Raw genomic sequence first — 20,567 nt, 5'->3', positions numbered from 1 at the left:
TTCAGTATATGATAGTTATCAATACCAAACACTTAAGTTACTGCGGCTCACCTCTTCATAACTATGCTTAAGATATGCCATATAGCTCCAGTGCTTATACTCATCTGACCTGTTCCTGTTCGGTGAATAGCCAGCCTCCTCTGAACTGAGAGTATAGTCAGAACGGCGATGCTCTGAAGAGGTTTACAGGTTAATTAAATAATTGCCCACAAATAGGATAGTTGTGCGGGAAGTGAACGTGTGGAGTGCTCAGGAGCGACATTGTGGAACCGGGAATAGCAAAACCCAGTCGATTTGTGGTCCTCCTGAGAGCAATAGATCGATACAATATTGTCTAAATCAACGGAATGGCACCTAAACGACCTACATCCAGTTTAAATATTGCACGAAGTCGAGGTTCATTAACTGATCCCGCAACAGCTCGTGCGTCAAAAACTGTACCTACTGCTAGACGTCATGGTCCGCCAATTCTAAATAGTCCCGCGACCGTGTCGCAACGACAGCGCCAATTGTCTCAACATCCACCGCAACCTGCACAGCCTGCACAGCCTGCGCAAGCCGTTCGCTCACGGCAAAGTACTTCACAATTTACTTCTCCTAGTTCACAACAGAGGCGGCCTCAGCAAGTCGTCTATCCTGGAGATCCACTACCCACAGGAGAGCGGAAATCGCGTCGGTATCGACCAGGAACCGTGGCATTACGTGAGATTCGCAAATATCAGAAATCTACAGATCTTTTAATCCGGAAACTTCCTTTTGCGCGCCTTGTCCGTGAAGTGACACTTGAATTCTGGTCAGGTTCTGGTGATGGCATTACTGCAGCTGCATCGGCAAACGTCAGATTCCAGTCAGTAGCTATCCTAGCACTTCAAGAGGCCACTGAGGCTTTTCTGGTCAAGCTGTTTGAGGATACGAATTTGTGTGCAATCCACGCAAAACGTGTCACTATCATGCAAAAAGACATTCAGCTTGCTCGACGTATTCGTGGTGCTTGGGGTGGATTGGGTTAGACGAGCTAATCAAGTTAGCTGTTCAGGTGTTGTTTTATTATTGTACACTATTTGTAATCTAATTATTATTTGAACCCTACCGTAGTATTGAGCAAACTGGCCGCAAGCGGGTATAACTGATTATTTAATTCCTTCTGTTGCTCTGCAGCTAATTCTTTGCCGTTAAGTTTCATCATATCTGACACCAGCTGGCCTGTTATCCAGCACCACAGCACATCTCTAGTCCGCTTTGCGCTCAAGAAAGCTGTTGTGGCTGTTTGCTCTCTCTGCTCGCGATCTGTAAAAGCGGCAACACCGAGATACAAGATAACTGGTGTCAAGTGTGAATTCGCAATATCTGCAGTTGCTTTCAGTAACGGTGAAATCAATTTTCTAGTTTATTAGCTTCTAGATTTATCGTCAGTGACTCAAATAGATACTTACACAACATCTCTCCCGCCATCAAGTGACAGTTTATTCACGGCGCTGATGAGGGACCATGCAACTTGAATTGAACGATTTGACTTCGTCGCGATATGCTGATCCAAGAAATATGCCATTTCATCTGCCTTCGCTGTGTTCGAAACAATATTTCCACGGTAAATGACCACCGTCGCCATTTTAGCCAGAGTAGACAAATCTGAGCCAGGAGTATTCGACGATTGGACAATCACTTGATTATAAGCTTCTAAAGCACTTTTTAGTTTCCCTGTGGCTTGAAAGTATAATCCTGCAAGATAGATTATCAAAGTGTTAGCATCTGTCAGTCTGTTTCCAGGCACAGACCGAGCTGAATCAACCAGATTGCTCAAACACTACAATGTATTAGTTAAACGCACATCAATGAATTACAGATTACGCTCATACCTCTGCATTCCAGTCTTGTCGAATGAATCGCTCCAAACAGATGTAAATATTAAAATAGCATTTTGCAGCCAAATAGAACTCTTTTCGTTCGGCGGCCTGCTTCAAACTTAGCGACGGCGGCTTTCCAGCCATAGTACCTGCTAATTCCGAATCAACAAATTTCAGCCCTACAGCGAAAAAGGGACTAGAGCGAGTTTCTTCAAATGAAGTATGCAGATGAACAATTCCTGAAAGTAGATAGCTCAGTGTGAGCAGTTGTGCTTGGCTTATCCAATTGAACTTCAAAGGAACACAGCTGACATTGTTTGAATCTCGTGGAAGCTGAATCATAAATGATCCGTCATCGTTCCAGCCCGTCCAGCGGCCTATAGAATCTGTTTGTGTGTTATCGAGAGTGTTATGTAGTGACTTGAGTTTTTGCTCAGTGTCAGAATGTTCCCCAATCATTAAAGAAACCAGCGCTTCGTTGAAAATTCTCATGACAATCAGCTGAGGCACATATTTTCTGGCATAATCTGTTTCCGACTGTAAAGCATCAGCAAGAAAATCTCGAGCTTGCGTTGTAGTACCTTGTCGCAAAGCTGCAGTCGATGAGATAAGCAAAGCGAGATAGCGCACTTCACTAGATGAACACGAATATAGAGGCTTTAGAGTAGCCAGTGTACCAGAAAAGTCTCTAGCCGATAACAGCATCGTTGCTTTTAAACATTGGAAAGTGTATATCCAGGTGGGCATCGACCAGACCTCTACTTCCTTTAAACATTGAGCTAGTAATCTCAGGGCCGCTTTCATATTTGTCGAGGCCAAAATCCGTATTGACAAATGGAGAAGAGTGAATTTTAAATCCAGCAAATTGTTCCGTACAGCCAGCGCAATTGCTTTATTCAGCACCTCCTCAACTTCGGTTGATCCTCTTGCTTCCATGAACAGTGCCTCGCAATACCATAGAGCTGCCATGCATTCCACATACGGCGGAATTCGCTCATGTAGCACAGCCTCATAACATCTTGTACCAGTAGTTATCAACTTGTAATATGCATGCACATCCTCCTGGGTTTGTAGCAATGTACTTCGTTCGTGTGCTTTCGCGAAATACTCCTGGGCGGCTGGGAACAGAACCATATGGATCGTAGAAAACGATGTTGTATTCACAAGGGATCTCTCCTGTGCGGTTGTAGCAGGCCCATTTGCCGAATTTATCTGGTTTGGACCACAATTCGAGCCGGATTCCGCCATTTTGGATGGTCAGTTGACATTATTGCTCTACTTAGAGCAGCTTTTGAATATATATAAATTTACATAATTGCATTCTCGACTTTCATTGCTCCTTGGGATTAAGTTATAATAGTCACTTTTATGGCTTAAATGCGCATACATTTATGAATTTTGCTCGGCTGTTCTCCCAACGAAAGCACGACGCGTCGCGTCAAGAATGGTTTTCAAAAAGTAAACAATCCAATTATGTACGCTGCTAAGCGGACAAATTACGAGAAATGGATAGCAGAAGATTGAGCACTCAGCCTGGAAGGGTATCATTTGCTGGAGGACAACCATCTAGACCTCGTTCGTCGCTTGCGCCGAGCATGTCGTTATTGCAAGGCCGATCAAATGAGTCCACTAGTAGAAGTACTGAAACCAGTTCATGTACAATGCCTGTGAAAAATACACGAATTTTAACAGAGGAGCTGGAGAGAATAGAGCAGAATATAACATTAACAATGCAAGAGATTGATGAAAATTTTGCAAAGTCACATCGGATTATTACCGATTCTATCATTCCTATCGTCGAGAAATACGCGGGCCATTCGCAAGCTGTTTGGGAAGCTACTAAAGTATGTCTATCTATATTACTCTTTTTGCTTGAAGTTTCAAATCTGACTGAACTGAAAAGTTTTGGAAACAATTTTTTGAGGCAAGTGCAAATGTGTACATCTCGACGTATGAGGAGACTCCGCCAGAAGGTTCTGCTGTGACAGACCAGAGTCATGCCACAGACAATACCACTGCCACGGGCGATGACGGAACTGAGTGCTCTGAGTCACAAATCCTAGACGGCGACGAAGGAGAAGAGACTATTGAAGATCTTGAATATTCAGCCGAGCAGGACGTGACGATGTCGACCCCGAAAGCGAATGCTGAACGTTCTCCACTGAATTCGCCGTCCACTTCATTCGAGTCCTATTCTGGCCAATTAGGATCTGGTGAGACCCAGATATCCACAGCTCAAGACGACTCCACAATTAGCTCTCTACCACCACTTTCAACAAGAAGTAAACTATCGCTGATTGATAAATTAAGGTTAGATGATGAAGAAGACGAACTCACAATTTCACAAGCGACAACTTTCATGAAATCCTTGAATCTAGATGGGTCTAGCTTAACCACACCCCGTGCGCTGGAACCTCGCAACGAAATCATTTCTAATCGTACAAAACCACAAACATTCCATGCGGGGTCTAATATCACCACTGCCAGGTCCCAGCCTATGGCTTGGGCAAATATGGCCTCGCCGTTTGAAGAAATGAGATCTGAACTGGCAAATCAACCGATGTTTGAGTCTACACCTTACTCGCAAAGTCCATTTATACAACAAGATTACAGTAACGCAGAGTCTCCACGGACGTTACCCCGAAGGAATGCGCCAGTGGATCCTCGCACACCTAACCGTCCAGCTTTTCAACAGCATGGCTCGCTGAGCCGACTGAACCAGACTTTAGTGGCCCAAACGAACGACGGTTCTTTATACGAGCAGACCCCAGAATCGTCTCCCTTTTCTCCTTATGTCGATGCCACCCGTCCTATGGCGCAATCAAGCAAGCCTCCGAACGCTATGCTTCTCCATCGAGTACTGGACAAAAAATGGGGTGTCCAGGTGACGCCTAACCGTGCACGGGTAGGGTCTCCGGCGATTCACTATCGGCATCGCAAGTTCACCCAAGATTTTCCGAGTAGTGATGATGATCTACTATTGCTTCAGACTCCTAAGCCAAGCTTTTCCCCTTCAAAACACAAGTTCTCGTCTTCGCCTTTGGATACCCCGCCGGCTGTTACAGCGATGTCGGGCCTAAACTCGACAATCTTCTCATCCCCTGAAAGAGGGCCTTAAATGTATTACTCGGCAGGCGTTCGTTTCATCTCTTCTTGATAATGCAAGTTTATGTTTTGGGCCAATTTTGACTAATGTACAAAATGCCAATGTTCTCTCATTTATGCAAATATCCTTCTTCCTACAGAACTAGAACTTTTCAAGTAGACTCATTCGTGTCATCCATTTCAAGGATACACCCAATTGCATAATTTATGCCTTATTTACTCCATGGATTTGACACAGATTCTCCATTTGCTGCCGAATAGCGTGCATCATTCTCTTCGTAGTCGTCATCGTCCTCGTCCTCATCATCGACTGAATTATTACTCGTCATTTCTTTATCGCTGCTGGATAAACTTTGATATCCACTATCAAAATCCTCCTCGTCATCATTTTCACTTTCCTTCTTGCCATAGTCGCCCGGGGATTTATCCTTTGGCGATAAATTAGCATAGAATTCCATTTCGGCTCGCTCTAAATTAACATCATCAGACTTGGACAGCGAGGATTCGGAGGCAGAGGCGGATTTTAAAGTCTGAGGATGGCTTTCGGAACCGTGCAAATGCGATTTATGTTTGCCCGACTTCGGGCGAAATGCTTGTCTTCGTTTATCTGAGGCCCAGCGCGTCCAGGTAGTTATATATGATGGATCGGTCACAGTAATATCTGTACATAATATTAGTCCAAATTAGGATATTCAGCTATAATAAAAGCTTACGCTGTGCCCTTTTCGTAGAAATCGTCGGCGTCGACGATCCGGAGGAGGATTCGGAAATCTTTGGCGATAACCCGACCGGAGTTGTGGAGTTAGCTTGCGAGTTTTCTTCGTTGGTTATTGCTGCATCCAACTCTTTTCCAGCAGCAGAAACAGACGAAGTGCCGGAATTCGGAACCTCCAATTCAGCTTTTCGCTGTAGTCGACGAACACGTTCCTTCTCTCTCATGTTTTCAATCTCAGACCAGAAATTCCCAAACGCCGTCGAAACTCGCTGAGAACCAGATACAAACGTTTTTGCGATCGCATCGCGGGCGGGTGCAAGATTATGCATTTGCTGCGCAACTTTGCGCTGTACGTCTTCAAGAGATATTGTCCCGTCATATATGTGTTTAGGTAGAATAACGTCAAACAGCTCTTCATCGGTGTATTGCTGAAAAATCCTATAATTATTGGTGGATTTCCACTTCTCGACCCAGTCAATATTGAAATCAAGTGCAGGATTTCCTTCGATTGTAGGCAGAAGTAGCTCGGGTGAAGGTGGACCACCATATCGCTGAAGAAAGCCGTCGTATTTGACTGCTGAAAGTAGTCCCATAAGATAATCTTCGAACTGCCAGCGAATATAATCCTCACTTCCCAAGAACACCACAGATTCGGAGTAGCCGCTTTTATCTGATACACTTAGCACAATATAGAGAAAACTAAGACTGTTAAACATACCATCTGCCCAAGTATTATGAACAGCTTCAACGATGCTGTCGATCCACTTTCTATCGCATGTTGTCAAATGTAGTGGTTGCTCAAATGCTGGATTCAAAATCTCTACGGAATTATCGTCCACGTTGACAAGTATATCCGCAAACTTAGACTTCTGTGATAATAACAGCGAGTTGGTGCTGCCGATAAGATAGAATTTCGTTGAAGCACTTGTCAAAGTTTCGAGCTGCTGTAATGGTGTGTAGGGATTGAACAGACCTCCTTTTCCGAAAACTTGAAGCGGCAAACCCATAAATGCCAAAAGGGAGGCTCTATCACTACTTTTCAGGCTGGTGGATTTCTTGAGCGTTGATTCATAGGAATGCAGACCGGGAGAAGCGGAATCATCGAGGTGCTGGATCAAGCCTGGAATTAATGATACAAGAGAGAATTGGCTAGAACAGAGAAGCTCTGTGTTGGAGCCAAAGAAAAGTATCCTAGGCTCGAGAATCAGAGCTTTGAATAAAGTCAGGATCTTGTGCTTGAACCGATGGACAAGCTCTCGGATGGTCATGCCGTTGTAGAGATCCGTCTCGGAAATATCGTTCTGGAAAAGCTGAACCAAGTTCTCGTATAGAGTGTTGATAATAGTGCGGTCCTCAAAATTTGCCTGCAGAAAGTAGGCGCGAGTAACAACAGCTAGCTTTTCGCGGATGGGGCCAAATATAGGTTTACGGGCAACTACGACGACGGATTTCTGAACAGTCGATCGAGTCACATCCGCGGCTTTGACCACCAACTCGGTGGTTTTGATTTGCCGATTGCAAGAGATTCCAAAATATGTTGTCTGGCCAGGCTCAGAATCTGGTTTCGAGGGATCAGAAAGGAGAGTAAAGTATGAATAGTCTTCCTCGTGCTATAGGGTCAGTAAGGATGTATACAAGTTGAATGGCATGAATACATACAGAATGGCTACCATCGGGTAAGCTCTGAAAAGGTAGATTGGGCCATCGCGAAGATTGATCAAGGCCGTTTTCACCGATCCAATATTCGACTTCCGGGCCACTGAGTATCAAGTTAGCAAGAAAGAATTAAGGTGAGGGGGATAATGGACTGGGAATACCGTGTATGATGGAAACCGACAACACAGACACCAACAATAAGCCCTTCGGACGACTGATTAGAGGAGCTCATTGTCAGTCATTTGGCATATATGAATGGCTGGTTTGGTTGCGGATCTGTGTATAGTATGTGTATATGGTTTGTGTATAATATAAGGGCCAGACTTGGAGACACAGAGTAAACAACGACTTAGACAGATTAAACACCGGCAAGACCAAAGCCAGACAAAAAATTCCAAGCCAATTGAGGAAGAATCCCTCGTAAATCAGCGCCCAACAGCTGATTCTTGGAAATATCAAATTAGTTGACTATTGTCCTGACGTCCATAGCCATCCTTCCTTCCGTTGGTCGCTGCCAGCTCACGGCCGGCCCAGTAGGGTTCTGTAAGCTCGAGGTTTTGGTAGAACAGTATTAAAGTTCTAAGAATTGTTGTGATAAACTTTACTGGATAACTCTAAACTGGCTGAATACCAGTTCAGATTGTACTGTGGCAAAATCGCGCTCTACAATCAATGCTAATAAATTAATGAAAAAAATCCTTGATTATGGTTGATCATTACCAATATTTTGCTTATTTTGTGACCAATTTCCACCCTCAAGTGTCAGATATACATGAAATCTGCCTGTCCACAATTGAACTATGTGCGGCTACTGCATGACGTCAATTCAAAAGTTCGGATAAGTGCCAAATTCGGTAATCTCTTTACCGTATCAAGGTCGTGAGTTTAGCACCAAAATAAAGTAAAATTACGCTTTCTAGCCGACGCCCATCGTCATCGTCACCGTCACCGTCTGTCGTCGTCCGCCGTCACCGTCGCCAGTCGCCCAGTATTGGACGGGATACAGACTTTTACAGCCTAATCTGTTTGTTTATTGGCTATTGAGAGTCCCGGTTTCTAAGCAGAAATAGATCATTTGCCCGAAAAGCTTGATTTTCGCTGTCGTACGGTCCAGCTTTTGCGTTCATTGTTTTTTGTTCTTCCTCTATCCCACAGTCTTTCCTGCTGCTACTCTGTCATTCTCCTGCTAGGCCTTCTCCACTATGGCTGACTTCATCAGGTGCGCTATTGCTGTTACACTACCTGTTTGCACGTACTACAGCAACTTGGACTAATACGCTATCCTTTAGAACAAATATCTTTGGATCTTCGTTCGAAATCACAAGCAGGTGCGTATTTCACTTGTTATCTGTTCGTTCAGTCATCGACCGGCTGTTCGACTTATTGACGAAACTCCAAGTCTCGTCCCGTCTCTGACTGGTTGTAATGTTTTAGATATGCCGATTTAAATCCTGTGGGCATGGGTGCGTTCGGCCTCGTATGGTATGTCTTGATCTTTTGTTTTCCTCCCTTCTCCCTCTTTTAGTTGCTCTGTCTTTTTCTAACCGATCGATTGTCCATCAATAGCTCTGCTCGCGATCAGCTTACTGGCCAATCTGTCGCCATCAAGAAAATCATGAAGCCTTTTAGCACTCCAGTTCTTGCTAAACGTACTTATCGCGAGCTTAAGCTTCTAAAGCATCTACGCCACGAAAACGTAATTTCGCTCAGTGACATTTTTATTTCCCCTCTGGAAGACATGTACGTTGCTTACTTGTGCTGTTGTCTTTTCTTTGTTGATGCGTTATACAGTCTTACTAACCTGACTTTTTGCTAGATACTTTGTCACAGAGCTACTTGGTACAGATTTACATAGGTTGCTTACATCACGTCCGCTTGAGAAACAATTCATCCAATATTTTTTGTATCAGATCCTCCGCGGTCTGAAGTATGTCCACTCGGCCGGCGTGATTCATCGTGATCTGAAGCCAAGTAACATTCTTGTTAATGAAAATTGCGACCTCAAGGTACGTTTCGAAGAAGACTGGATAGCTTTCATTCTTGTCTAACTCAGTTCTCTTCAGATTTGTGACTTTGGACTTGCCAGAATCCAGGATCCTCAAATGACCGGCTACGTATCGACAAGATACTACCGAGCACCTGAAATCATGCTTACCTGGCAAAAGTATGATGTTGAAGGTGCGTGAGCTAAATTGTTTTGATTCTTGTTTGTATCTCACATAAGTTAGTCGACATTTGGAGTGCTGGCTGCATTTTTGCGGAGATGTTGGACGGGAAACCACTCTTTCCTGGAAAGGATCACGTTAATCAGTTTTCCATCATCACTGAACTTCTAGGAACTCCCCCTGATGATGTTATTCATACAATTTGCAGCGAAAACGTAAATTATCTTCATTATTTCTGCTATTTTTTTTATATTTTCTAACAATTATAGACCTTAAGATTTGTACAGTCACTACCGAAGCGAGAACGAATTCCGCTTTCACAGAAATTCCGGAACGCACCTCCGGAAGCTATTGATCTTTTAGAAAAAATGCTTGTTTTTGACCCTCGCAAACGTATCACTGCTGCTGAAGCATTAGCCCACGAGTACTTGGCTCCATACCATGATCCGACTGACGAGCCCGTCGCAGAAGAGAAATTCGATTGGTCTTTCAATGACGCGGACCTCCCAGTTGATTCTTGGAAAGTTATGATGTATTCTGAAATTCTGGACTTCCATAATATAGACGGATCGGTTATCCAGCAGCAGCAATGAGCTCAGTAATGTGACTTAGCATGTTGCTCGTCGCCTACCAATTTTTTTCGAAATAAAAGCTTTTTGATTAACATTCTACCATTCAATCATATTTGCTCTCACTTTACCAGACACTCGTTTTCTAATTGTTTTTTCTGTGTTGAATATGATTGTTTTATTTTGTTTTCCGGATTGGATAAAGGGTTATATTCGCCTCGTTCTTGCGTCATCATCCTCTATTCGGTCACGATATCGAAAGTCTACGTCGACAAAAGAAGAGGCTGCTTGCAGATCCTATGATGATGACAATGTATAAGATAGTTGGAGATTCTTTTTTTTGTACTCTCTCGTTTTTTGAAAATCTTTGGAGTTTTTTATATTTTGATCCATCTTGTTTAGCTATGTTTGTTCAACTGTGTGATTGTGTGAGAGATTATATTTGTTTGAAGTTTTGCCGTTGTTTTCTTTCTCCCTGACTTTTATTTACTGTTATGTTTTGTTTTGTAAAAGATGTTAATTGCTAATTAATCAATATCATTGTTTGAATTAGATTCAATAGCTATTGTATGTTGACATATAGTCCCTGGCTGAGGTCGACCGCAAGTTTAAACTTTAATTTTGGGTAATCGTAGTTCAATGTTCCAGTATGTGTCGTTTTGGGTAGAAGACAGTCTTCACTTTCTTGATAGTGAACGGATTTAATTGATGCTTCATTATTTCATAGTATTTCAAATAGCTACATTTCTGCAGACGAAGAAGGGAACACATCAGAGAGGAAGTATTTCCATTAGGCAATCTGCAGTTGTCACAGATGTCGAGCTCACAAGTGCCGACTGTGTTGGAATTCATTCAATATGGAGCATTTCCGAGTGAAGAAGACGCGAATGCCGTGATCACCAGTGCCGACAATGTTAAAGCCATTCGTGATGCTCTGGACAATGCTATTCAGCAGATTAAGGTAAATTTGATACAATGATTCGTAAGGACGAGCTTTGGATGTTGATAGAGACAGAGTGAAATCGAAACTCTAGGATTTGAAAATGCATGGAATTTGGAAAGTTATGTTGCGGAAGCCCAGGAACTATGTACGAATATAGAGCGGTCGAAGCAGTCGGTTGCTGAATTAAAGGAGCTTTCCAAGCAACAGGAAGTATGTTAAGTCTTGTCTGATTGAACTATATAGGACTTACATGTAATAGAATGCGGATGAAATTCTATACAAATTGTCTGATGATTTAGAAACAATGAGATCTGACTACGCTCGAAACTCGACATTCATTGAAGCCTTGAACAAAATCTGGCTTGTCAACGCTGCACTGAATGAATTACGGGGCATGTTTGATACCGGAATGCTCGTGGAATGCGTTCCTTTGTTGGAGTCAGCGGAAAATAAGTTCAAGCAATTTGAAAATTGGAAGAGTATTCCTGTGCTTTGTGATCTGCATGCTGAAGTCGATTCGGTCAATACTAAAGTTCTGCATTCGCTGGATATGTTATGGTACAAGTTTATTCAGACCCGTGCAGATCCTGCTGCGGTATATGTTTATAAAGATGTCGATGGTATGTAGATTGTTGTTCAAGTTTGGACAGAATCTAATGTTAATTCAGAATCGGAGTATAGCGCAGTGACGCTATCGGAAGTGGCTCAAGGACTGAAACGATACGATTTCAAGGACAAACTAAAAGTTCTGACGGATTTTTTACAGCAAAAGATCTTATATCGGATTCTGGATTCGTCCAATCCAGGGCTGATCGAGATCCATGAAGAAGACAAATACAGTGTCATTTCCTTGTCTCCGGCAAAACAATACTCAGTTGATCGGACGCTGGGCAATTTGTCAAGATTTGTGAGATTTGTGAACGCCATGTTTCCTGATGAAATCGTTTCTGGATTGAGACATCAATTATCGTCTGCAATGACTATCAAGCTGATTGAAGCAAATTTACAAGCAAGTGTGCCGTCAGGCTTGAATGAAGCTAGGTCGTTTGAGGGCGTGTTGAAGCAGGTTCGCGGTTTCGACAAGTTTCTGCAACACGAACATTGGACAGCCTCCACAGCTACTGAATTGCAGGACTGGATTCGACGAATTCCGCTCGTCTTCTACGACAAAAAATGTAATCAAGTTCTTGGAGAAATCCGAAAGTTAGTTCAGCGGGTTAACGAGAGTGAACGAAGGATTGTCGAGCGGACATATGCGATTGTGTCATTTGAGGCAGTCGAACGCGCTGCTTCGGCGGCTGGAAGCGGTTCATCAGGACTCATGGACATGATGGCGCATCAGCAAAATGATGATGATTATGAGTGGGAAGATGATTGGGAAGAAAGCAAAGAAAACGAAATTAAAACTGACGGGAATGGAGCAGCAGAAGAGGATGATGCTTGGGGAGATTTCGATGTCGATTTTGACGAGGAAGAGATCTCTGCGACCGCAGAGACAGAACGAAGCAAGCAACCGGACGATTCTGAGAACCTTTCGGATCCGGATGATTGGAACTGGGGCGAAGATGACAACACGGCACAAATTTCGCCGGTGAAAGCAGCACCGGCGAAACGCAAAATTCAGTCTTTGAACCCGCGAACGCAAACACCACGCAACTCATCGATTCGCAAATCCTCTTTAGATCCTAATCTGGAGCCTTCCACGTCGTCATTCAATGAGACCATGGTCGTGACCTCGATTCCAGAGAAAGTGCTAGCTTTAATAACTGGTCTTCAACACGACGGCGATGAGCTGCAGGGTCAACTGGCTGGACTGTCCATTGCTCCCGCCGGATTATATCTTCGCAATCGTCTGGCTGGACTTGTCTTGTCTACTTTCCGAGCACTGGCACCCTTGTATTATTTGAGCGAAAGCTCGCAGAATATACTGATGGACGCAAAAATGTATTTGTCCAATGACTGCATGTATTTATCCGAACAAGCCAGTTCGATGTCTGAATTAGGAGCTGAAGCGTATTTACTGAAAGAGATGGCGGAAAAGTATGGCGAGGACGAACAGAGGGAATAAGTCTGTATGATATTTGTAATTATTGAAGCATGATTTTGATTTAACAGTTATGATAATGAATTCGAATAAGCAAAAGCATATTATATACAAATAATTTTGGTCTCTATAGATAGGCAGTTCCTGGAGTTAGTGCGTTAGGTACCATCGGCCTTTCAGAGTTCTTCTCTTCAAGATCTTCCGCCCTGTTTTCGAGCGTAGGCGAGCAAGAAACCCAAAACGACGTTTTCTCTTTAAACTATTCGGCTGGTACGTATTTCCGCGAGCCTTCCAACGGCGCTGAATGGTCTGAGGGAACATGAATGGAACAGGTGAAATCGAGGACCCTAGTAGTGAACCTGATAGCGAACCTGTACTCGATAAGGAAGATTCCGAAGCAGGATATAAAGATATATCGACCGTCGTCGAGCGAATCGGCAATGAAGACCGGGCTTTTGTCAATGATGAATTGTTGAAAATAGAAGAAAACTGTCGATTCCGCTGCACTTGCAATGGCGCGCAGCTACTAGGTCGAATGGACGATATAGTAGAGACCAGACCTACTTGTCCTCTTTGGATCAGAGTCCGGGAAATTCGTGCCGCAATCATCTCAAACTCTTTAATTAATAGATGCTCTTATATATAAATATTTTGAGCAATGAATATGTCCAAATTATCTATCTCCTTGCCGTCATACGTCTGGACGAGAAAGTTTTGGAGTTGAAGAATTCCGCAGTACAAATGCATTGAGAGTGTCAGCTGTAGTATCGAAACTTTGATTTGGGTGGGATAAAAATTATTTACTTTCTGAAATAACTGCGAATGTTAATGCATTGCAAGATATATATAATATCTCCTTCAGGTTTGAAGAAATTGCGGTGAATTGGTTACGTCAAATTTAGTCTGTCTGCAGTTCAAATCAAATGTCGGTAATAACGGGACGCGATAATCGAATTACACTGATTCATGTTACAGCGCTTCATAAACTGACAGATATTGAAGCAGAATCGTTGCTATCGTCGTTTCTAGGTACTGTTCAGCAACAGCAGCAACATCAGCAGGATAATATACAACCAAGCGCTTCGGAAGAGTCTGGTCGTGGACCAGAGCCAGTTCAGGACTTCGAATCTGCAGGTCGAGTTGCATCCTTGGGAAGTGCCGTGATCCAGCAGTTGACACGAATAAAGCGCGAACTGCTCGGTCTTCCACCACTACAAAGGAAACGTAAATTCAGCAGTGTCGTATCAGGAGAACCGGAAGACCGCGAAAGAAATTTAGCAAGAGTGAAGGGAGACGATGAAGAGCGAACTAAATTGAGTAGTGCTGTGACCAATGAGGAGGACTCTGTCATGCATGATTCGACTGAAGATATAGTTGACAAGGCTGAACGCAAACGACTGAAAAAACTACGTCGGAAAGAAGAAAAGCAGAATCGTGCTGAAACAAGAAAGCGATTATGATTTGCTTGTTCTGTTCAATTTCAATACTATCCCAGGTCGTCAAAATTTTAATTCATTTTTAATTCGATTTATTGCTCGTCTAAGATTCATCAAACCTCGCTATCGAATTTTTCTAAAAAGTTATTGTACATTATCAAACAAAAATTAATCTGATATTATTTGCATCTTTCCTTATTCAATGAAGTAGAACAATGCCGGCGCCTCACATGATTTACACGTGCAGCGGCTCAGACGTCAGCCATGACGACACTGGTTATTTCGAGGAGACTTAGCCAGGTTTCTAATTTTCTTCTCAACTCCAAGACCAATTCCTCTGGATTGCAGAAAGAGAGCTGGGTATATTAAAACTTCAATTGAGATGAATATGGTTTCAAGTCCTGTGGCCTGTCGTGAGTATTTCTAATTATATGAGCATGAACTCGAAGTTGATACTTTTCTCATTGTAGCTGTTCCGCCTTGTAGTAATGGCGATGTCGACTCGTTCGGATTCACGTCCGCACGCGAGCGGTGGCCGATCATTCTGGCCGGGGTGATCGACGATATTAGTCGGACGACGTCTGACAGCGATGGCAAGAAAGCGGAAGAAGGCAAGGAACTAGTTCGCAAGATTGATGCGCTGAGATATGATGTCGAGCGGGACCATGTAATCCAGTAGGTATTTCAGAAGCTTTCAGGTCGAGATTCCAAGCTAATACTCGAAAAATAAGACCACTCGAAGATGATGGTAAAGAGGATATTGCGTGGTACAATTCAGAGTTGAAGAGACAAGGACCGGCTGACGGTAGTCCGATGACTTGGGGTAAGGCACCGTGGTTGTATTCAGAGTGTTATCTATACCGAGCCGTTCGAGTAGCGATTGCGCAGACAAATGAGTGGAAGGACTACGATGTATTTGCACGGCAGAAACTGGATGCATTTAAAGGGTCTGAAAGGGCTGTTGTCGAGCTCGCAGTAAGGTATAAGGCCCTATCGGGACAGTTGGACGGCAACGAGACCGACGAGACATTGGAATTACTGTTTCGAGAGTTCATTGATATTTCTCTCTGGGGTAACGCGACGGATTTGTCGCTACTGACCAACTTGACTTTGGACCAATTGCAGTCCTTGCAAGGAAAAGAGGCACGGCAGGCATCCGAAAAGAATATTCTAGTTAATGATGTGCACAAGGCATGGGCAGCAGTCCACGATGGATCTGAAGGACGCACGTCGCGGATCGATATTGTATTGGATAATGCCGGATTTGAATTTTACACTGATGTTTTGTTTGGCTTGTTTATGCTTGACTCCGGCATTATCGATACGGTAGTGTTTCATCCAAAGACAATCTCGTGGTTTGTATCAGATGTGATGCCAGTAGATTTGGCGGTATTAGTCAACGCGCTGAAAGACACAAACGTGTTTGGTCATCCTTCGGAGCACGCAGAAGAACTTGCATTTCTATGTGACCGTCTTGTCGAATACTCCAGTGAGGGCCGGATCATCATGCGGGAAAGTGATTTCTGGACGACACCATACGCTTTCTGGGAGATTCGCAACGGAGGTCTCGGCGGCGGTCATGAATTATGGGAAGATTTGAAGTCTAGCCGGCTTGTGATTTTCAAGGGTGACTTGAACTATCGCAAATTGACCTATGACGGTGAATGGCCCAAAACAACATCCTTTTCGACCGCTATTGGTCCACTAGCCTCTGCTGGATTACGACTCTTCAGTCTAAGAACTTGTAAAGCGGACGTGGTGGTCGGCTTGGAAACTGGCCGACAGGAGAAGCTTGAGGCAGAATGGACTGCCATGGGTAAGAAACCGCCGCAAGGTTGGTCATGGAGCGGCAAATGGGCTGTCATGCCCTTTACTGATGGTAAATCAGCGTAAATTTTATTTTTTCTCGCGTTGAATTTAGATTCGGTTAGATATGTGGTATTGGACGATTTTGTGAACTGGAAACGTATGTTCTGTTACAGGGGGCCATCAGCTGCTGAGACTTTTTTGATATTCTATGGAATGTAAATTTTTATTTGACTTATAAATATTTTGCTGCCTATTGAAGGTTTTGTAAATAAAAAACAGAGATCAACATGTAATTCTTTCATACACTTGTGTTTCTACCAAGATTTATCTACATTTGCAATATCCTAATCCGGAACTGCCCCTTACAGAGCCCAGTAAGGCTCGTCTTACCCGAATTAATGTAGACCCGATTGTTAGCATGTCGACCCGAAAATGGTCGGGTTAGATGACGTAACCACTCATTTCACGGCGATAATCACAAGCCTGATAAGTCTTCAATTTTCCTCTTTACATAGAACAGGAAACTGGCCGTGCAACGAGGTGGATGAACAATTAAAAAGAAAGGAAATTAGTAGTTTGAGAATTCACATGTTGTGATTTGTCTCTAAATGTAGCTCACTTGTCCCGTTTTATAGATTGTCGCTGGTATACATCTTATCAAGCAAAGTGCTAGCTTAACGCTAGCCTTTTATTTAGCACAACAAATCGCTCATATATCCATAATCGAATTGATTTATTATTAATAATATAAAACAAAATAGTACTAAAACATATCATTGATAAATATTAAAGCAAATCGAATGCAAAATCAATTTATTTTCGGGGAGTTACAGTTTTCAACGTTCTCCACCGGATCGGATCATTAAGGAAGGAGAATCCATTCCAGTCTTGTAGCCGGCGAAGTTTGACGTGCCTAATGCTAGGGCAAAGGAGGCGTAAAAAATATCTGAAGCGTTAATAGCAAATTAGAGTATCTATGATCCAGGTACATAACAATTCTGCTAGTTTGCCATTTCTGTTGACGTAATACATAAGTCGCTGTTTCAGCACTCACAGAATACAAGAATAATCCTCTGAGGAAGCATCCCAAACCACCACGAAAACAGGTTTCGCGGTTCACGTGCGTCTGAATGTAAAATTACTCCAAGTCTGACATGGAAATTTCTCAGAATGTGTTCCTACTTGTTGTGTCGAAGTCGATGACAACATATAATAGCTATTATTGAAGGTTGATGATGCGAATACTCTTTCGTCAGAGATCTTCGTCATGAAATCTATTCAGTCATAACGTCTAATCATATACAAACAATCTCTGCCACAAGTCTTGGTCTTACTTCTGGCATAAGTCCTACCGGGTCCCACTATATCTAATCACTTAAAATCAATACGGAATCAATCTTTGCCTGTTGCTAGACTAGTCCTTAACTTGCATAAATGAATATCCATTGTATATACTAAAAACCAACAACTTAAATCAACCCTGTCATATATAAACCGCGATAGTGTCTGTGTGTGCGTGAGTGTATGTATTCTATAAATGTGCGCAAAGTAGTTTCTATAAACGTCTAAACACTGCAATTGAAAGCAAACGGTGATTTGAGTATTTCGGACGCAATACGCTTTCAAACCTTTTTGAGAATGCTTCCCAGCGTTTGAAAAGATTTTTCAATTCAACTCTCATGATGAACTGTGGATTTATGATCGATACTCGTAAATACCAACGACGGCATGATCCTTGACTATAAGAAGCACTTCGCCTTTGATCATCTTGCTCTCGTCAAAAGTATCAAACACGTTGACTCGGCGAAGATCGTTCAACAAAAGGCCATCTGCCTGGCCGGCTTCGGTGGCACGTACAAGCTCCTCACCTCCGATACACACCCACTTGCGTCCGGCGGCAGCTCGACACAGCGCAAGCTCGTCTGCCTGAGGATCAACAGCGCCAACATGTTCTGCCCAGTCAAGCATGACATCGCCAAACACTGGAGCAGCGTCCTTGGATTCTTTGGTGTACGCTTGGCCAATAGCTCCACCGGGATGCCAGCGGCCAAAATTTGCCTTGCGCTCCTCTTGCTCGCAAGTGATGGCCTCTGCGAGAGCCAAACAGACAGCGTCGCCGACTGCAAGACAGGCTGTGGTCGTGGTCGTTGGAGCTGGAAGACCGTAGATGGCCTTCTCTGTGAGCTCTTCAGGCAATTCTGCCGAGAGAACGGCAGAGGACATGCGCGCAAGCGTAGACTCGGGTTTGCAAGTGAGACAGATACGAGTCATATTTGTAGGCAAGTGGGGCATGAGCTGGAGAAGTTCGGGTGTGTTACCCGAGGCAGTGATCATGACCAAGACATCAGCGGGACGAAGAATTCCCAAATCGCCGTGGAGGGCATCACAAGGATGCAAACAGACGGCGTGGATACCCAAAGAGTTCATGGTTGCTGCCAGCTTGTCGCCAATCTTGTAGGACTTACCCATGCCGCTAAGAACAATCTTTCCGCCGCTCATGAGCGAATTGTACATGTGCTGAATGGAGCTGACGAACTGAGTCTGCGTATCAGAATCGCCGAGATATCTCTCGGTGAGAAACGCGAGGGCCAGCGATTGACTCCGCAGCATGAGCACGGCGGTGTTGACAAGCGTAGCGGGCGAGGTCTCCGCGGGAGGAGTCAAGGGCGAGGGCGAGAGAATGGAGCGCATTTGCATTAGGGCGGCTTCGGACGACATGTGGAGTCAAAGGGATGTGAAAAGAAAGTAAGGAAGAAACGTAGAGAGTGTTGGAATAGGCAGATCAATTGCAATTGGAACGAAGAGAAAAAAACCCGGCAAAGACAGTCGGATTCGAATATTTGCTCAAGGGAAGTCAGAAAAAAAGGTCGGAGACAAGGAAAGAGGACTAAACACAAGGGCAGGGAAGGGAGCGGTCAATGAGAACAGGCGGGCAATCAGCGAGTCATTGGCAGCGAGAGGAGCGGATTGAGAAGCGAAATCAGAAGCAAGGGAACATACTCTGGGCAGAACAAGTCGGGAGGGTTCGTCTTCTATTCAGGCCGAGCAGGAGAGAAGCAGAACGTAGGAGGGTTGGGTGCTAGTGGAGAGAGAGCAGGCGATAATGTTGTTGGGAGGATTGGATAAGAAGGGGCGGCGCTGCTAGACAGGCGAGGTGGACGGCGGGACTCGAGATATATATATGTATATATGAGAGTGAGTGAGCGTGCGAGAGAGTTGGAAGCAGCAGTGACGTGGAAGGACGGAGGAGACTAGTGTACGGAAGAAGAGTGCGATGTTGCGGCAAGGAAGCTATAGAGAGCGAGGGGCGGAAGTGTAGAGACGAAACAGGACCTGGAAGGCGAGGGGCGAGGATGAGACGATTGTGGAGGAGAAGTAGAGACGACCAGGACGAGCGAGAGCGACGGGTACGGCTGACTTCGAGATGCAGGAGGAAGTACAGAAGGGAATGAGGGTTGGGATAGACAAACCAGGTCGGAGGAGGATCAGCAAACGAGTGATATAGCAGGAAGGAGAGAGGGAGCGCGGACAGAGTAGGAGGAAGAAGAGGAGCGAGTCTACGATTTGTATGGAGGAGAGGATTCTCGATGATGAGGATGATGATGATGATGGAATTGCGGTTTCCAGGTAAATTCAATTAACTCTCGAGTTCGTAACCGCCAGACAAGCCAGCGAGCGTGCGCGCCGCCGCCGCCGAGAGGTCTGGGGCTGACCCGGGTCTGAATTGTCGGGCAGGTCCAAGAAGTCCAGTCCAACCAGAGGGGGGCCATGTGGAGGAGGGTGGGTTTGTTTCTGGGTCGGATTATTGTGAGCAGGCGCAGGAAGTCAGCAAGGAAGGCGGAGAAGGAAGGAGAGGGTTACAGAACCGGATGAATGAGCGGGAAGCTGATGACATTTGTCCGGACGAGAGCAGAAATGGGTGGGTAGTCGTTAGAACAAGTTACAGGAGTGTGCTGAGGAGTACTCTGGCATGCTGTGTGCTACTGTTGTCAGGTATACGTAGCAGTAGAGCTGTAGAGGAGAGGGATTGTAGAACAGCAGAACAGCAGAACAGCAGAACAGTAGAGGAGCACAAGAGAATACTTGGGGGACGTTCTCCTCTGTTTCTGGAGTAATGTTCGATCGATGGACGTAGTAGGAACAGTCGTAGAAGAAAGAAATTTAGTAGAGCAACGTAGACCTCAACGGGAGTAGTAAGCAATTATGTAATTGCTCCTGTCGTTTAGTAATCCCTTATTGCTGGATTAGACAAACAGTAGAGTCTCATGGTACGTACTTCTA

General features: G+C 44.2%; 10 protein-coding genes across 10 annotated transcripts; 6 read left to right on the top strand and 4 right to left on the bottom strand.

Moving 5' to 3' along the window:
* Window positions 1–84: 84 nt before the first annotated feature.
* Window positions 85–1,195, top strand: V1516DRAFT_670986 (histone-fold-containing protein). The gene has a single exon (XM_066921480.1). It carries the CDS (start codon window positions 348–350, stop codon window positions 1,008–1,010), a length of 663 nt encoding a protein of 220 aa, XP_066778962.1. The 5' UTR covers window positions 85–347; the 3' UTR covers window positions 1,011–1,195.
* Window positions 1,006–3,155, bottom strand: V1516DRAFT_670984 (cohesin loading factor). Its single transcript, XM_066921479.1, has 3 exons — window positions 1,857–3,155; window positions 1,434–1,804; window positions 1,006–1,382 (listed from the first exon to the last, which is right to left on the bottom strand). Exons 1-3 carry the CDS (start codon window positions 3,090–3,092, stop codon window positions 1,076–1,078), a joined length of 1,914 nt encoding a protein of 637 aa, XP_066778961.1. The 5' UTR covers window positions 3,093–3,155; the 3' UTR covers window positions 1,006–1,075.
* Window positions 3,156–3,215: 60 nt separating this feature from the next.
* On the top strand, window positions 3,216–5,087 carry V1516DRAFT_670983 (DASH complex subunit Ask1-domain-containing protein). The gene is made up of 2 exons (XM_066921478.1): window positions 3,216–3,688; window positions 3,748–5,087. The coding sequence occupies exons 1-2, from the start codon at window positions 3,350–3,352 to the stop codon at window positions 4,960–4,962; spliced, it is 1,554 nt and encodes a 517-aa protein (XP_066778960.1). The 5' UTR covers window positions 3,216–3,349; the 3' UTR covers window positions 4,963–5,087.
* Window positions 5,088–5,519: 432 nt separating this feature from the next.
* V1516DRAFT_186845 (transport protein Avl9-domain-containing protein) lies at window positions 5,520–7,736 on the bottom strand. Its single transcript, XM_066918706.1, has 4 exons — window positions 7,482–7,736; window positions 7,324–7,423; window positions 6,383–7,274; window positions 5,520–6,334 (listed from the first exon to the last, which is right to left on the bottom strand). The coding sequence occupies exons 1-4, from the start codon at window positions 7,550–7,552 to the stop codon at window positions 5,646–5,648; spliced, it is 1,752 nt and encodes a 583-aa protein (XP_066778959.1). The 5' UTR covers window positions 7,553–7,736; the 3' UTR covers window positions 5,520–5,645.
* A 786-nt stretch (window positions 7,737–8,522) lies between these two features.
* Window positions 8,523–10,078, top strand: V1516DRAFT_684121 (kinase-like domain-containing protein; the record flags this gene model as incomplete). The annotated part of the gene is made up of 8 exons (XM_066923545.1): window positions 8,523–8,539; window positions 8,610–8,648; window positions 8,755–8,802; window positions 8,887–9,060; window positions 9,137–9,326; window positions 9,384–9,498; window positions 9,549–9,700; window positions 9,755–10,078. 8 exons carry the CDS (start codon window positions 8,523–8,525, stop codon window positions 10,076–10,078), a joined length of 1,059 nt encoding a protein of 352 aa, XP_066778958.1.
* Window positions 10,079–10,747: 669 nt separating this feature from the next.
* V1516DRAFT_670973 (uncharacterized protein) lies at window positions 10,748–13,313 on the top strand. Its single transcript, XM_066921477.1, has 4 exons — window positions 10,748–11,015; window positions 11,070–11,207; window positions 11,257–11,617; window positions 11,666–13,313. The coding sequence occupies exons 1-4, from the start codon at window positions 10,869–10,871 to the stop codon at window positions 13,063–13,065; spliced, it is 2,046 nt and encodes a 681-aa protein (XP_066778957.1). The 5' UTR covers window positions 10,748–10,868; the 3' UTR covers window positions 13,066–13,313.
* Window positions 13,018–13,733, bottom strand: V1516DRAFT_670971 (mitochondrial 54S ribosomal protein bL34m). Its single transcript, XM_066921476.1, has one exon. The coding sequence runs from the start codon at window positions 13,648–13,650 to the stop codon at window positions 13,192–13,194; it is 459 nt and encodes a 152-aa protein (XP_066778956.1). The 5' UTR covers window positions 13,651–13,733; the 3' UTR covers window positions 13,018–13,191.
* A 131-nt stretch (window positions 13,734–13,864) lies between these two features.
* Window positions 13,865–14,735, top strand: V1516DRAFT_670969 (uncharacterized protein). Its single transcript, XM_066921475.1, has one exon. The coding sequence runs from the start codon at window positions 13,965–13,967 to the stop codon at window positions 14,499–14,501; it is 537 nt and encodes a 178-aa protein (XP_066778955.1). The 5' UTR covers window positions 13,865–13,964; the 3' UTR covers window positions 14,502–14,735.
* Window positions 14,736–16,567, top strand: V1516DRAFT_670966 (uncharacterized protein). The gene is made up of 3 exons (XM_066921474.1): window positions 14,736–14,890; window positions 14,948–15,152; window positions 15,209–16,567. The coding sequence occupies exons 1-3, from the start codon at window positions 14,860–14,862 to the stop codon at window positions 16,368–16,370; spliced, it is 1,398 nt and encodes a 465-aa protein (XP_066778954.1). The 5' UTR covers window positions 14,736–14,859; the 3' UTR covers window positions 16,371–16,567.
* A 1,414-nt stretch (window positions 16,568–17,981) lies between these two features.
* V1516DRAFT_620736 (uncharacterized protein) lies at window positions 17,982–19,004 on the bottom strand (the record flags this gene model as incomplete). Its single annotated transcript, XM_066919500.1, has 1 exon — window positions 17,982–19,004. One exon carries the CDS (start codon window positions 19,002–19,004, stop codon window positions 17,982–17,984), a length of 1,023 nt encoding a protein of 340 aa, XP_066778953.1.
* Window positions 19,005–20,567: the final 1,563 nt, after the last annotated feature.

Source organism: Lipomyces oligophaga (genome assembly GCF_038497815.1).
Source record: "Lipomyces oligophaga strain CBS 7107 unplaced genomic scaffold V1516scaffold_2, whole genome shotgun sequence".
Classification (NCBI taxonomy): Eukaryota; Fungi; Ascomycota; class Lipomycetes; order Lipomycetales; family Lipomycetaceae; genus Lipomyces; species [Lipomyces] oligophaga.
The sequence above is the reverse complement of the archived record's forward strand: the minus strand, read 5'-3'. Positions and strand labels throughout refer to the sequence as shown.